The following is a 13885-nucleotide window of genomic DNA, read 5'->3' on the forward strand; positions in this document are numbered from 1 at the left end:
TGAAATATTTACTGACTAACCAAATTTTATCAATTTTTTAAATATTTCAGGTTTATATTTTTATTTTTTTCTCCAAATTTTTTCTATCGTCTTCCTCTCTACTCTAGCTATTTATTCATCTTTCTTTTTTTTTTAGATTTGAGTAACTAAATCTATTCTTTTCTGTTGTTTTTGTTGTTTTTCTCACGCTTTCTTCCTCTTTCTTCTTTTTCCTCTTTTTCCATTCACTACATACATAGTATTGTCTTTTCTACGTTAAGAATATTGAAAAAAATCGCTTATACCAAAATTTTGAAAAAAAAAGTTCAGATTTGAAATCGTGTAGCCAAATTTAAACTGTGTAACCCAATTAATTAAACGATCATCTAACCAAATTAAACAATAGAATTGAAAAAACAAATCTAAATAATCATGTACCAAACTAGTCAAACTACCAAATTGCATTACATTTGGCATTGTTGACGGGACATTTTTTTTTTATTTTACACGAGACCTTCAAGTTTTTTCCATTTTCGAAATTGTTAAATAATTTGTCGTTTTTTTATATTTTTGAGAAAAAACCTTTCTATAATCGTCCTTTTATTTAAAAGATATATCTAAGTAGGATAGAATCATTAGATTTTAGATTTATTAAAAATAATATTAAATTTAAGATTTATTTAGGAAAATTTGACCTAAAATGAAATATAAAGTTTTATAGAGGGTATTTTCAAACATCAATTATATATATATTGAATAAATCTCGAAGGAGTAAATTAAGTCATGAAACTACCTACCAAAGTTTTAATATCATGTATAATTTTTCCTAATAACCAAATGTGAAACTTTAAGAAATTATCATATCAAAATAATTGAATTATGAACAAATTCCTAACACATATATCAAAATAAAATTTCTTATAATTAAGTCAAAGTGTTTATGGAAAATATGAACACTTCACTACATATACTAATTTTATCGACGTTCCTAATACAACAATTAAAAATGTCAATCTTATCTTATAAAGTGACCATTTGAAAAAAAAAAAAAGCATTGTTAAAACGTTTAGATATTTTCTTAATTTCAAATGTGTCCATTAATAGCACTGAAAGAAAAAAAAACAAACATTTAAAGATAATAAGATTAATACTTAGCACACAATTAAAATTATTATAGTATGTACATTAATATTTTCTAGATCTTCTAAACAGACAATTCTGGCTTACAATATGCAGTTGTTTTTAAGGTTCTCTTTGTATGACAATCCGCAAGGGCAAGAATGGAAGGTTAAAGTAAACATAAAATATGAAGATATCATTTTGATAAGTGAAGAAATTCATCATCTTTTCCTTGGCAAATGAGTCCAGCTACAAAGCAAAATTACGGGTGATTATCTCACAATGATAATTGAAACTTTGTGCACAAACCCAATATTATGAGTTGAGAAACCTCTCTCTCTTTTCTCCCAAAGCCAGAAACCTTTTGAACTTTTTCACCTTAAAAGTGAAAGTAAAACATAAACGAACTTGGTTCTCATTGTAGATCCAAACCAGCAGAGACTTCTCATGAAAATAAGCTGTGGTTTGCCAAGGCTTCTCCAAAAAAGGGTTCAGTTTTCAGCGTAAAGGCGCAGTTCGAGCTATTAGATACAGAGGTATACATTGGCAACACTGTCTATGGTGTTTATCGCCCTGCCTAGTTGAGTCAAGAAAAATAATATACTGGTAAAGCGGCAGGATCAAGTTCCAAGCAGCCTCTCAAGCTACCACCCCGTTCGTCTGTCAACCGAAAAGCAGGTATCTGATGGGAGAATCGAAGAATTTCGGCATCGGTAATTAACATAGTGAGTGTGGAACCATCATTTTTGGTTTGAGCCTTAAAGACTGAGTTATATCCATCGACGCGTTTCAAGAACATAACTTCTTTTTGTAAATCGTCATCATCGATGACTTCTGCTATATCGTATTCACATTTATCCAAATCCGAACACCTGATTTCGGGAGTCCAGTTCTTGTATAATGCCCAAACTTCACCAATTCTAGGAGAGATTGAGAAGGCATTATTAGGAGCAGGATCAGCTCTAAGCAGATGCGAAAAGGAGTCGATTGAAGTGTAGCGGTGCATAGCAGTCCGCCTTTGAGTTGTAAATCTCCCACAAGAAATCGGCATGCGTTTATCGTGCCATTTGACTGTGTCACTTGGCAGTGTAGAGGACACCAGCCAAGTCAACTTCACTTCGAATGGTTCACGAGTTACTTTCTTGATCAGACCATAGTACCTCGGTAAGGCATCCTCGTCACTGTACAGTGACCAGACTTGACCAATCCTAAACTTCTCAATAGATTTCTCAAGATCAAAGTTGTGAAATTCAGGATCTGGAATCTCATAAGCCTCACTCGGCGAAGCTACAGCTGCAATACCATCATCACCCTCAGACCGGAGATTGCTGTTAGTATCACCAGCAGCTTCATGGGTGCCGGCATCTCCATTAGAGCCCATCATGGGCAATGTGCTACCACGAATATCAGAAGCCACCTCTTTTATATGCTCAGGAAGGATGATCTCTGGAAGATTGGGGGGAAGAGCAGCTGGATCCAGTTCAAAAGAACCTCTTGGGACATCCTCTCTTTCATCACCAGTGAGTGGAAACGAAGGAACCCGATGCGAAAATCTAAACAATTCAGCGGCAGGGACTTGATATGATTTTTCTCCTACCTTGACCATTCGACAAAAGAGACTAGAAAAACCTTTCACCTTAGCTAAGAGTGCAACATCAATACCAGCTTCTTCAGTAAATTCCGACAATATCTCAACAAACTCATACTCATATTGACCATTGGAATCGCACTCACGGTTCTTATCCCAATTCTTGAAGAGAGCCCAAATTTCCCCTTTCCTTGGGTAAATCTTGAAACTGTCTTTATGGCAGCCTTTGACCCATGAAACAGCATGAGAAAACATCGAATCACAATCTGTCATGGTTTCAGTTGCTCCAAACACAAACTCACCGCAAGAAACTGGCATTTCTTTATCAACACATTTTCTTCTGCCATCAACGGATGCTTCTGGCTCTAGCCAAGTGATTTGAACTTTGAATCCAGAAGGAAACACCTTTTTTATCCAAGCATAGAATCTAGGCATAGTATCAATATCATCATACATAGCCCAGATCTGCCCAAGAGCAAAACATTCTCGGTTCCGCAGCTGATCAAAATCATGGAAATCAGGATCAGAACATGAAAGCAGATTAGACTCAGGATCACCAGCTGACTCCATGCTTCCCTGAGAAACATCCTGATCTGTCGTTTCTTTATGGTTTTCCTTCTTACTTCCCTTGCTTCTCCGTGATAAATCCTCTTCAGAGCAATGATTTTCTGGCTTATTCGTATCCGTCTGATCATCATCCACAGCAACAGATACTTCCTCAATATCATCATCTGAAACGATAGATGATTTTCTTCTCTTTGATCTTTTGTGAGTGACCTCAATGTCGTCATTGTCATCATCGCTTCCATTCTCATTGTAAGAAATCTTCTGCCTTCGTCGACTAGATCTTCTTGGACGGTGGTCTCCAGAGTGTCCAACATCCTTTCTGCTGCTATCATCATCAGTAACACCATTTTCGTCTGTTTCTAAGCTGCTTTCTGTATCACAACTCTCACTAGATTCAGAAGTCTGCTTCCTTCTTTTTTTACCATTGATCTTTTCTGAAGCAGTAACTGAGGTGTTGCGTTTTCCTTGACGCTTCTCAGACTGAGAGTTTCCCGGGCGTCCCATCTCAGGCCTGTGATTGAAGGAATTCTGCTGCTGAAAAAATGATGTCTGGTTCAAGTTAGACATAGGCTGAGGGTGAGCCCCTTGTAGTTCCATATCATATGCAACAAAGGGCTTCTTGCAATTCTGACAGCAAAGTGATCTATTAACCACTTCTTTATAGTACTGGTACCTTACTGAACAAAATGGACAGACAGTCCAAAAAGTTGAACGATTATGACTGAACCCTGAATGTCCTTGCGGTTGAGGAGGCGGTTGATGTTGAGGAATGAAGGTTGTAAAGTTGCTTCTGTAATTAGCTTGAACTCCAACATTAAAGGTTGAAGCAGCTCTATGGGGAGGTCGATATGGTATAGCTGGCTTGCGTCTCATATCATGCATTCGACGTTTCTCATGGTCCAACAGCACTCTCTGAGCTTCACCAACCAACTTGAAAGCAGCTTCTGCACCAATAAATTTGTTTTTATCAGGATGAAGTAGAAGAGCATACTTCCGGTATTGCTTCCTGATTGTCGCCTCATTCGCCGTTTGCTCAATCTGAAGGATGCCATACCAATCCATCTCATTACCAAACAATTTCTTCTCTGCCGCACAATGCACGTCACAAACCATAAGCATTTGTGAAATATACTCTGCATCAGGATTTAGCTGTTGAGCCTTGAGAACAAGTTTACGAGCCCCTATGAAATCTTTGCCTGCCATCTTCTTCTCAGCAATTTCCCTTGCTTTAATGGCTTCATCTTTGTTACAATCCATAACTCATGCAATGATCAACCTCACTCGAATACAGAATATGCAGTGTAAATTAATTTTTACATAACAGCACACCGCTAGTATTATTCTCCTAACTAAGTCACACTGCAACTATGGACAAACCACCTGTACTTCCAAACCATGCCCCAACTACACGGACCTCAAATCAAGTAGGTTGCTGCAGTTTGAAACGAGTTAATTCAGTTAAAATAAATTTTAAGCACATGGAAGAACAGTATATTAAACAGATAATGCCTGGTGAGCAGACAGATTTTCAAATCTTTATAAGCATGCAAACCAATTTGAGGCACAAGTTATTCCGAGTATTCATCAAACCGTCAACAAAAATTGCACCTTCAATTTCTAAAAGGAAGTTATAAGATCATAATGGTAGTCTGACAAAAAAAGAAGGTACAAAATAATTTAAAAAATAATATGAAATTAAAAAAGAGGGGAGAAGATCAAAGCCTCAAGTCATATAAGAATACAAAAGCCAAAAAGGCTCTTCCAAAAGAAGAAAAATGTAACTACATCAAGACGGTGTTACAAAAGAAAGCGAATCTAAGAAACGATTATAGGATTTCTCCTCGTTAATGATTTGTTCCTTTCGAGCACAAGCTGTTCAAAAACTACACAGGAGCGCTCAAATAAATCAAGATGTACATAGTTGCTCAAGCCACCTATCAGACCAATGAGGCCAATACTAAATGGAGTGGCTTGGAGTCATGTATTGTACATAGGTTGAAGGTAGATTTCAACAATCAAGTTCAATGATGACCCCACTTTTCCATCACTCTCTCCAACATTTTCTTTCACCTGGCCATTGTCCTTGAGCTGTTTTCAACCGATTCAAGAAGCTTTATCCCATCATTTCATATGAGAGATCGTGTAGGGGAGACGACACCACTATTTCAAATGATTCATAATATCTCTTTACACCACTCTCCTATCTCAATGTGAATAACCTTTCAACGGGCTCATCATAGAGATCTATGGATATGATCAAGAAGTTTCTCATCCACCATTTAGGCAGCAGGGTTGGTTCATGTGGTAAGCTAGGGTGTGTGCATTATAATGAGATACATGGCAAAAGAGGAACAATAGAGTGTTAAGAGATTTGGACAAGGACCAAAGTGATGAGTGGTCCCAAACTAGATTTCATGTTTCTCTATGAGCTTCGGTTACGAAGTTTTTATTTTAATCATTCAATAAGTGTTATTTTGTAGAATTGGAGTCCCTTTCTTTAAAGGCTTTTTCTTTTTTGGTGGGCTGGTTTTTTTGGTGCCCTATGCGTTTTTCATTTTAATTTCAGTACCAGGTTGTCACTAATCAAAAGAATGGCTTTAAATACAAGGTACCTTATCATGACATTGCAAATGCCTTACCAGAGAAACTTTTTAATAACCAACAAAAAAAATGAATGTGCATTAAGAGAAAAGAAAACTATAAAAATTTAAATTTTAAAAAATAAAAAAAAAACCACGAGAGAGAGAGAGAGAGAGCAGGAGCTACAAAATAGGACTCACTTACCTGATGATTACAAAAAGGTATTTCTCCTCCCCAACCTCTCTACACTAAAATTTTCTATTATCTCTTAATCCAGGTAAAGGAAAAGGCAAACTTTGCCATGACTAACCTCATCAAGGATAGCCCTACCATCTTTGTTACAACCACCATAGAAACTCTAAAAGACTTCAATATGAGACCAAATTGATTGAGTTGGGAAAACTAACAACTCAAAATAATATGGTCAATATCTTATGGCATTCATCAACAAATGATGCACCATTATAACCTTAAAGAGAAAAAAAAAAAAAAAAAAAAAAAGGTGTTAGTGCATGCAATGTAAGGTATTAGCTTACCCATGCAAGAAATGGTGAACAAAGAGATTGATCTTCTTTAAAATTTTAACCTTCTAGTGCGAGGAAAATAAGTTAGAATCAAGAAGAAATGAGGAGGCACAAAGATGTGGAAAATATAACAGCAAGAAAAACTTAAGGGCTACGGTCCATGCATGAACTGAAGTCCCCCTCCCTTGCAAATGTGGGAATCCCTTAACAACAAAAGTAACATTGAAACCTTGGACAACTACCATTCAGAGTTGTGTCTGAAAATCTCTTTCCACGTGAATATTCCTCCTGATGGTTCTCACGCACAATCTCTCTCTTTCTCTACCTTTCTCATTTCTATAGCTCGCTTCTTTGTAATTTCGAATCTTCAATCTCCAATGTTCCTCTCTGCCACACCACTCTAGACTTATATCTTCTCAACATTTTAGTTTCAAATCTTCCATAGTTGATATGGGTGTCTTGACTTTACTCTCCAAATCTCTCTTTGTTGTGAACTCTCCAATATTTGCATTTGGTGTCTATGTTAGGCATTCGGTGACTTCATTGTCTCCTAAATGTTGCAAATCTACATCTATGACACTCAGTATCTCTTTTTTGCACCTCCATTCCTGTTCATTTGGTCATCCTGTTTCATGTTTGATTTATCAAAATTTTAGATACTTGACAACCCAATCTGAACATATAATGGTTGCTTTGGGTTGGATTGGGTGTTAGAATCCTAAAGCGAACATCATGCAATTTCAGGTTCGTCCATAAAATGCTTTCAACCCAACCCAACTCACCCCTAGCTCCTCCCTCATTCAACTCACTTGATGCACCTGCTTTGTCTTCCAGTGTTCACTCCAATGTCTTATTTCCATTCTCTCAAGAAGGCAAACAATTCTACTCCCATCCTAGTCCTCTATCAAGTCTGGCCATTTCCACTACTGAGCCATCCCTTTCAATAACACACAATCTTCTGTGTCATGCTGGTATTTTCTAGACTTCCTTTGCCACTACACACTTTCATGTACATATACTCCTTTTTATTATCAACTTTCTTTTCCATTGGCATGCCTAGGGACGTACTTGGTACTTTTACACCAACTGAGTTCAACAAGGGAAGGAACGGTTTTTTCCATAAACTAATTAAGAAACAATTTTATCATTCTTGTGAAATTACAGAAAAAAAAAACCATTCAGAGAGAAACTGAATGGAGATTTAAAACTAAGACCTTCCAAGTCATGCTTCATTAGTAAGGTGGACATCAATAAAAAGCTTTGTTTCCGTTTCAAAAAAAAAGGATACAAGTATAAAACTCCTTCTATTGGGACCATTGCTACTTACTAGTAATGTGTATACGTAGATAAAAATTTGTCAAACTTTCAAGAGGTTGATCCTCTCCAAAACCAAGTTACAAAATAGCATGCCCGACTCTTAGAATATTAAAATCTTAAGAGTTTCCTACTAAACAAATGTAGTGGGGTTAGGCAACCATCCATAAAATTAGTTGTGGAGGTGGAAATACAAACACCTTATGTGTTTTCAAGAAATCTAATGTGCTAGTTCCATAGCATTTGAAAAATAAAAAAATTTACCATAAAAAATTACAAAATTAAATGCAGATTGCTGGAAGGGATGATGTCCGTTATCAAGAGTTGGACGTTCAGTAAATACACATTCATTCCCACAATCCGTTTCACAAAAACAAACCATCACTCCAGTAGAGTTAAAAAGTAATGCATGGAACCACCTTACAGTTCTACACTCTCGATATGGTGAGCAAACACAATAAACACTTTTGCCCCTTCATCGCAAAATCCGTCAACGGTTCCAAATTCCACTTCGGCTTCGATTCTCAGATTTCAGAACTTCACAAAAAAAAATAGTAAAGAGCTGATGAGACTCTGAGCAAACCCAAAGCAGTAAAACCCTAACTCAGCCCAAATTAGGTAAGACCCACGTTTAAGAAACAAATAAACTTCAAAAACGCCATTGAATTCATTTATGTCAAAGTAAAAGCCCAAACAGAACATAACATCAAAATCTAAAGAAGTTTAGAACGACGATTTGGTGATGGGATTCAAACAAAACCCCCCCAAACATGTTCATACATAGAAATTTCAAGGAGGAAGAAAAATAACATAAAAATAAAAATTGTACTTACTTGTGCTTTATTGTCAGTTGAAGAGCAACAAAAACTCAGAGTTGAAGAAGAAGAAAAGATTGAGAGGAACAGGAAGTTGGGGCATCGGAAGAAAATCAAAGGGATTTTTGCAGTGAATGAATTTCTGTGGTGAATTTTTGAAAATTGTCAATGTAATAACGTTTAAAGTGAGGGTTCTTCGCCTGAGAGATTCGATGCAAATTCTACGGCATCGATTGCTTGCATTCGCGATTCTTCTCTTTCTTTGCCCGCTGATTAAATGAAAATAAATGATTATTTCACAGGTGAAATTACAAGAACGTCCTTTGTCATTGTGTTAAACTACAATTTTGGGATTTAGAAAACAACCTTAAACTTTGTACTATATTTCAATATTATCCTTTGTTGCTTTTCTTTGTTTTCACACACTCAAATTAATTAATTTTAGTTAATTCATTGATCTTATTTCTTTTTACCTTTTGTCACATGCTTGGAATACATTGATTTTGGAGGATTACATGAGTAGTAAAGATTTGAATTCATTTAAGATTTCAAATCTGGTAGTGTTCGCACGAGATTTCAGGAGAAATTTAATTCGTGGAATCGAACTTTGTATTGATTTATGTATTTAGGATACAATCTCTAATATTTACTCCTTTGATTCTTTCTCTCGGATACAAAAAAGTAAAATTTAGAACTTCGTGGTCTTTGATCTTCAAGAAGTCGTAACTACAAGTCAATTCAAGCTTCAATCTTCTGGAATTCAAGGAAAGTTTGATCTTCCAAGTCTTCGATCTTTCAGAAGGTTGATTTTGAGGTTGATGATAACTTGCGCGTCTTGAGAGTCTTCAGAAGTTTTTGTCTTCAATTCTTCAGAGCTTCGATTCTTCTCTTCAATCAAAGGTCCCCTCAAATGAATGGTAGATGTCTCTATTTATAGAGAAATTTTATGGGCTTTAAGTGGGCTTGGGCCTGTTTGTTTGTTAGGCTTGGGCCTATTTGTCTGTTGGACTTAGGCTTAGCCCATTTGCTTATTGGGCTTGGGCTTGAGCCCACCTGACACTCTGGGCTTGGGCCCATTTGCTTGTTGGGTTCGTGTCCGGGCCCAATTGTTTGACGGGCTTGGTCCATTATTTCTTACCCTAATTTATATTTAGGGCTTAATTAGATCAGGTACAAGAAAGCTTCATTATCCAAACCCAATCAAATTATGATTATCACAATATTTATTGTGATGACGTGGCATAATTTAATTGGCCAAAATTTATTGCTCAACAAATGCCCCCTTTTCGAGATTCGTACACCTGCATGAGTGGATGAATTTCGAAAACAATAATCTGAGATCAAAAATACAAGCGATTTGTTCTTGATTTTGGCTCCCATAAAAAATGTCAAATTAATCACTATGCATTTGGATATGAGTGATTAAAACACTACGTGAAATTTAATTAATTAATTTATTATTATCATTATTTTTAAATTGTAATTGGAAAATTGACGCTTAAAAGTAATAAAATTGGAATATTGTCAATTTATGGATGTAAGTTGTTTATTATTATTATTGACTCTAATGTTATTTTTTTTTTTTTTTGTGTAAAAGAGAAATGGGATGGTAAAATTAGTACTTATTTATTTATTTATTTTATTATATTTTCTACATATTTAGAAGAAAAGAGAAGAAAGAAAAATAATAATAATAATAATAATAAAAATAAGAAAGATAAAAATGTGTATATGAATGACAATCTTTCTTCTTTTTTTTTTTTTTTTTAATTTAATATATATATGTATATATCTTCCTCTTTTGAATTATTATTATTTGTATAGAATATATAGATACATATTTTCCAGAAAACGGAAGAGAAAAAAAAAGAAAAAGATAAATAAATAAATAAAATCTCAAACTTCTCCAAGATTTAAAAGAAAACTTTTTTTTTTAAGATTTAGATAAAGATCTCAACAATTTAAATGTTTTAGATGAAGATCTCAACCATTTAAATGTTAAATCTCACCAATTTAAATATTAAATCTCAACAATTTAAATGTTAAATCTCAACAATCCTAGATATGATTTATTTTTAGTCCCTATAAATACGTGAGGCTATGGTGCAAAGAGGCACAACATTCACATCATTTATTGTCAAAGAGGGAGGAAGAAGAAAAAGGTTTTTCTTTGTTTCATTTTTTTTTTATTGTTGATTTTTTTTTTTTGGTTTTTTTTTTTTTTTTTTTTTTTTAATTCCGCCGGCTGTCCTCTGTTAGTCAGCGGCGAAAGAAAGAAGAAGAAAAAAAAAAAGAGAAAGGAAGAAGAAGAAGAGGTGCAGAGACGTAGAGGAGAAGGAAGAAAAAAAAAAAAGAAAAATGGAAAAGGGGAAAGAAAGAGAGAAAAAAAAAGAAGAAGAAGAAAAAGGGAGAAGTGGCAGAGAAAAGAGAAGGAGAAAAGAAAGAGAAAAGGGGGGGGGGGGGGCGCGGCAGACTAGGTGTTTCTTTCTTCTTTTTTTTTTTTTTTTTTTTTTTTTTATTTTAATTTTATTTTATTTTAATAAGTATCTATTTATAATTTTCTTTTTCTTTTTCTTTTTGTACGTATTTTTTTTCTTTCTTTTTTTTTTTTATAATTTCTAAAAGAAAAATTCCCCCCTTTTTTTTTTTTTCAACCCTTTTTTTTTAATCTCTTTCTTCTCTCTCTCTCTCTTTTTTTTTTTTTTTTTTTACTTTTTATTTTTCATAAATGTTTATTGCTATTATTATCATTATTGTTTTAAAATTAGTTTCTTCCCTTTTTGTTAACTTTCCATTTTGTTCGGCATTTTTTTTTTAGTCTATTATTTATTTACTTATAATTCTTTTTATTTTTTTTTTATCTTTTTTTTTTCTTTGTTTTCTATATATATATATATATATATATATATTTACCCTTTTCTAAAAGAAAGACTTTTCATTTATTTATTTGTTTGTTTGTTAATCCCTTCTTTTTCTTTCTCTTTTTTTTTTTTTTCAACTTACCTATATTTTTTTTTTTTTCAGGTTTGCACCAACCAGAAGCTCTATCAAAGGTTGGTTCCATTTTTTTTGTTTACTATTAACGAATTTTTTTTTTTTAAAGAAAAAAGAAAAAAAAAATGGAGATCCCATGCAAGTATATATGAAGTTAGATCTCCTGATGCGCTGCTTCTATGAATGTCAACTTTTGGGGTTTGTTCATGATAGACGATGCAACTCTATCATGACGCCCTACTGATTCCTCGACGCCTGGGGTTTGTTTGTGATAGACGATGCAACTCTATCATGACGCCCTACTGATCCCTTGACGCCTAGGGTTTGTTTGTGATAGACGATGCAACTCTATCATGACGTCCTGCTGCTTCCTCGACGCTTGGGGTTTGTTCGTGATAGACGATGCAACTCTATCATGACGCCCTACTGATTCCTCGACGCTTGGGGTTTGTTCGTGATAGACGATGCAACTCTATCATGACGCCCTGCTGTTTCCTCGATGCGTAGGGTTTGTTCGTGATAGACGATGCAACTCTATCATGACGCCCTACTGATCCCTCGACGCCTGGGGTTTGTTCGTGATAGACGATGCAACTCTATCATGACGCCCTGCTGCTTCCTCGACGCTTGGGGTTTGTTCGTGATAGACGATGCAACTCTATCATGACGCCCTACTGATTCCTCGACGCTTGGGGTTTGTTCGTGATAGACGATGCAACTCTATCATGACGCCCTGCTGTTTCCTCGATGCGTAGGGTTTGTTCGTGATAGACGATGCAACTCTATCATGACGCCCTACTGATCCCTCGACGCCTGGGGTTTGTTCGTGATAGACGATGCAACTCTATCATGACGCCCTACTGTTTCCTCGATGCCTAGGGTTTGTTCGTGATAGACGATGCAACTCTATCATGACGCCCTACTGATTCCTTGACGCTTGGGGTTTGTTCGTGATAGACGATGCAACTCTATCATGACGCCCTACTGATTCCTCGACGCTTGGGGTTTGTTCGTGATAGACGATGCAACTCTATCATGACGCCCTGGTGCTTCTTCGACGCCTAGGGTTTGTTCGTGATAGACGATGCAACTCTATCATGACGCCCTACTGATTCTTCGACGCTTGGGGTTTGTTCATGGTAGACGATGCAACTCTATCATGACGCCCTGCTGTTTTCTTGACGCCTAGGGTTTGTTTGTGATAGACGATGCAACTCTATCATGACGCCCTATTGATTCGTCGACTTTGTTTTCATATACTCTTTGTTCCAAGACAATGTCATCGACACTAACTTGCTTGTGATGATTTTCTTTTACAGACGATGGTTTACTTCACGGAACGATTCTTGTCTGGAGTTCGACATCTCGTAATACTTTCTGACAGAAATCAACCCAGAGAAGATGGACTTAGTCTCATTGTGGAGAAGCCGTGGGCTGGCGCTTTTGCAGATCATTGGCCACGCTTAGACAACAACTCAGTTCTTCCCAGGTTATCCGTGGAGGTACCCTTGTCCGAGGGAAAAAGCGCATGGGTCTTGCAATCTTCTATCCACAATGAGGCTCCTAATTCTGGTAGAGCTCTCACTCTTGGACAACGTTTAATTGAAGGCCAAACACGTTGGGGTACTGTGACCAAGGTCCCTGGAGAGTTTTGCTTTACTGACTGTTATTGGGAGTGGTTGGAGCTTGTAGTTGGTCGAAATACACGACTTCTTTACAGTACTCGTTTATATGGCGCCGTAACAGCTTCTTTATACACTTATGACCGCAACAGTGATGTTGTTCGAGCATTTTGTGAAGCATGGTGTCCTTCGACTAATACTCTTCATACTATGGCAGGCGAGTTATCCATTTCTTTGTGGGACTTATGGTCCTTTGGGGGTCTTCCCATTAAGGGAGATTTCTACGAGGAAAGGATCCCTTCTTTTAAAGAATTGACCTCCACATCGCGGGATAAGACGAAGTGTCTTCCGACGACCTGTCAATATCTTTTCCAGGCGTATTACTCAATAGTTTGTACGCAGAGGAATGATCGCTCGGCCTCTTCTAAGAATGACTCTCAAGTAACTATTGGCTCTTGGATTTCATTCTGGTATCTTGGATCTAAGAGCTATGATAAGCCAACAACGCGAAAGCAAAAGAAGGCGTCGCGCTCCAAATCTACTCAAAACCCTGATGGTTCGAAGATCCAAGCTCGTGAGTGGTCTTCTAGGGAGAGCATGTTATTCGCAGAACTTGGGATCAGAGATGATTTGAAGGATGAAACGTATTTAGCTGCCTTCTTATCTTGTTGGTTATGCCTTTTTGTATTTCCTCAGAAAGGATCGTTTCTTCGTCCTGGAGTGTTTAGGGTTGCAAGCCTAATGGCCGCTGGCACTATTTATAGTCTTGCAGTTCCAGTTTTG

General features: G+C 36.3%; 1 protein-coding gene across 3 annotated transcripts; it reads right to left on the reverse strand.

Moving 5' to 3' along the window:
* Positions 1 to 1273: 1273 nt before the first annotated feature.
* LOC103498020 (uncharacterized) lies at positions 1274 to 8736 on the reverse strand. Of its 3 annotated transcripts, none has more exons than XM_017046786.2 (3): positions 8505 to 8736; positions 8096 to 8208; positions 1274 to 4685 (listed from the first exon to the last, which is right to left on the reverse strand). In XM_017046786.2, the coding sequence occupies exon 3, from the start codon at positions 4508 to 4510 to the stop codon at positions 1685 to 1687; it is 2826 nt and encodes a 941-aa protein (XP_016902275.2). In that variant the 5' UTR covers positions 4511 to 4685; positions 8096 to 8208; positions 8505 to 8736; the 3' UTR covers positions 1274 to 1684. The 3 variants fall into 3 exon arrangements, with proteins under 3 accessions (XP_016902275.2, XP_016902274.2, XP_016902276.2); XM_017046785.2 differs by having other exon boundaries at positions 8091 to 8208; XM_017046787.2 differs by lacking the exon at positions 8096 to 8208.
* Positions 8737 to 13885: the final 5149 nt, after the last annotated feature.

This window comes from Cucumis melo, chromosome 11 (assembly GCF_025177605.1).
Source record: "Cucumis melo cultivar AY chromosome 11, USDA_Cmelo_AY_1.0, whole genome shotgun sequence".
Lineage (NCBI taxonomy): Eukaryota > Viridiplantae > Streptophyta > Magnoliopsida > Cucurbitales > Cucurbitaceae > Cucumis > Cucumis melo.

Bases quoted from the DNA above. Each gene is read 5' to 3' on its own strand.
- LOC103498020 (XM_017046787.2), bottom strand. From the start codon at position 4,510: ATGGATTGTAACAAAGATGAAGCCATTAAAGCAAGGGAAATTGCTGAG.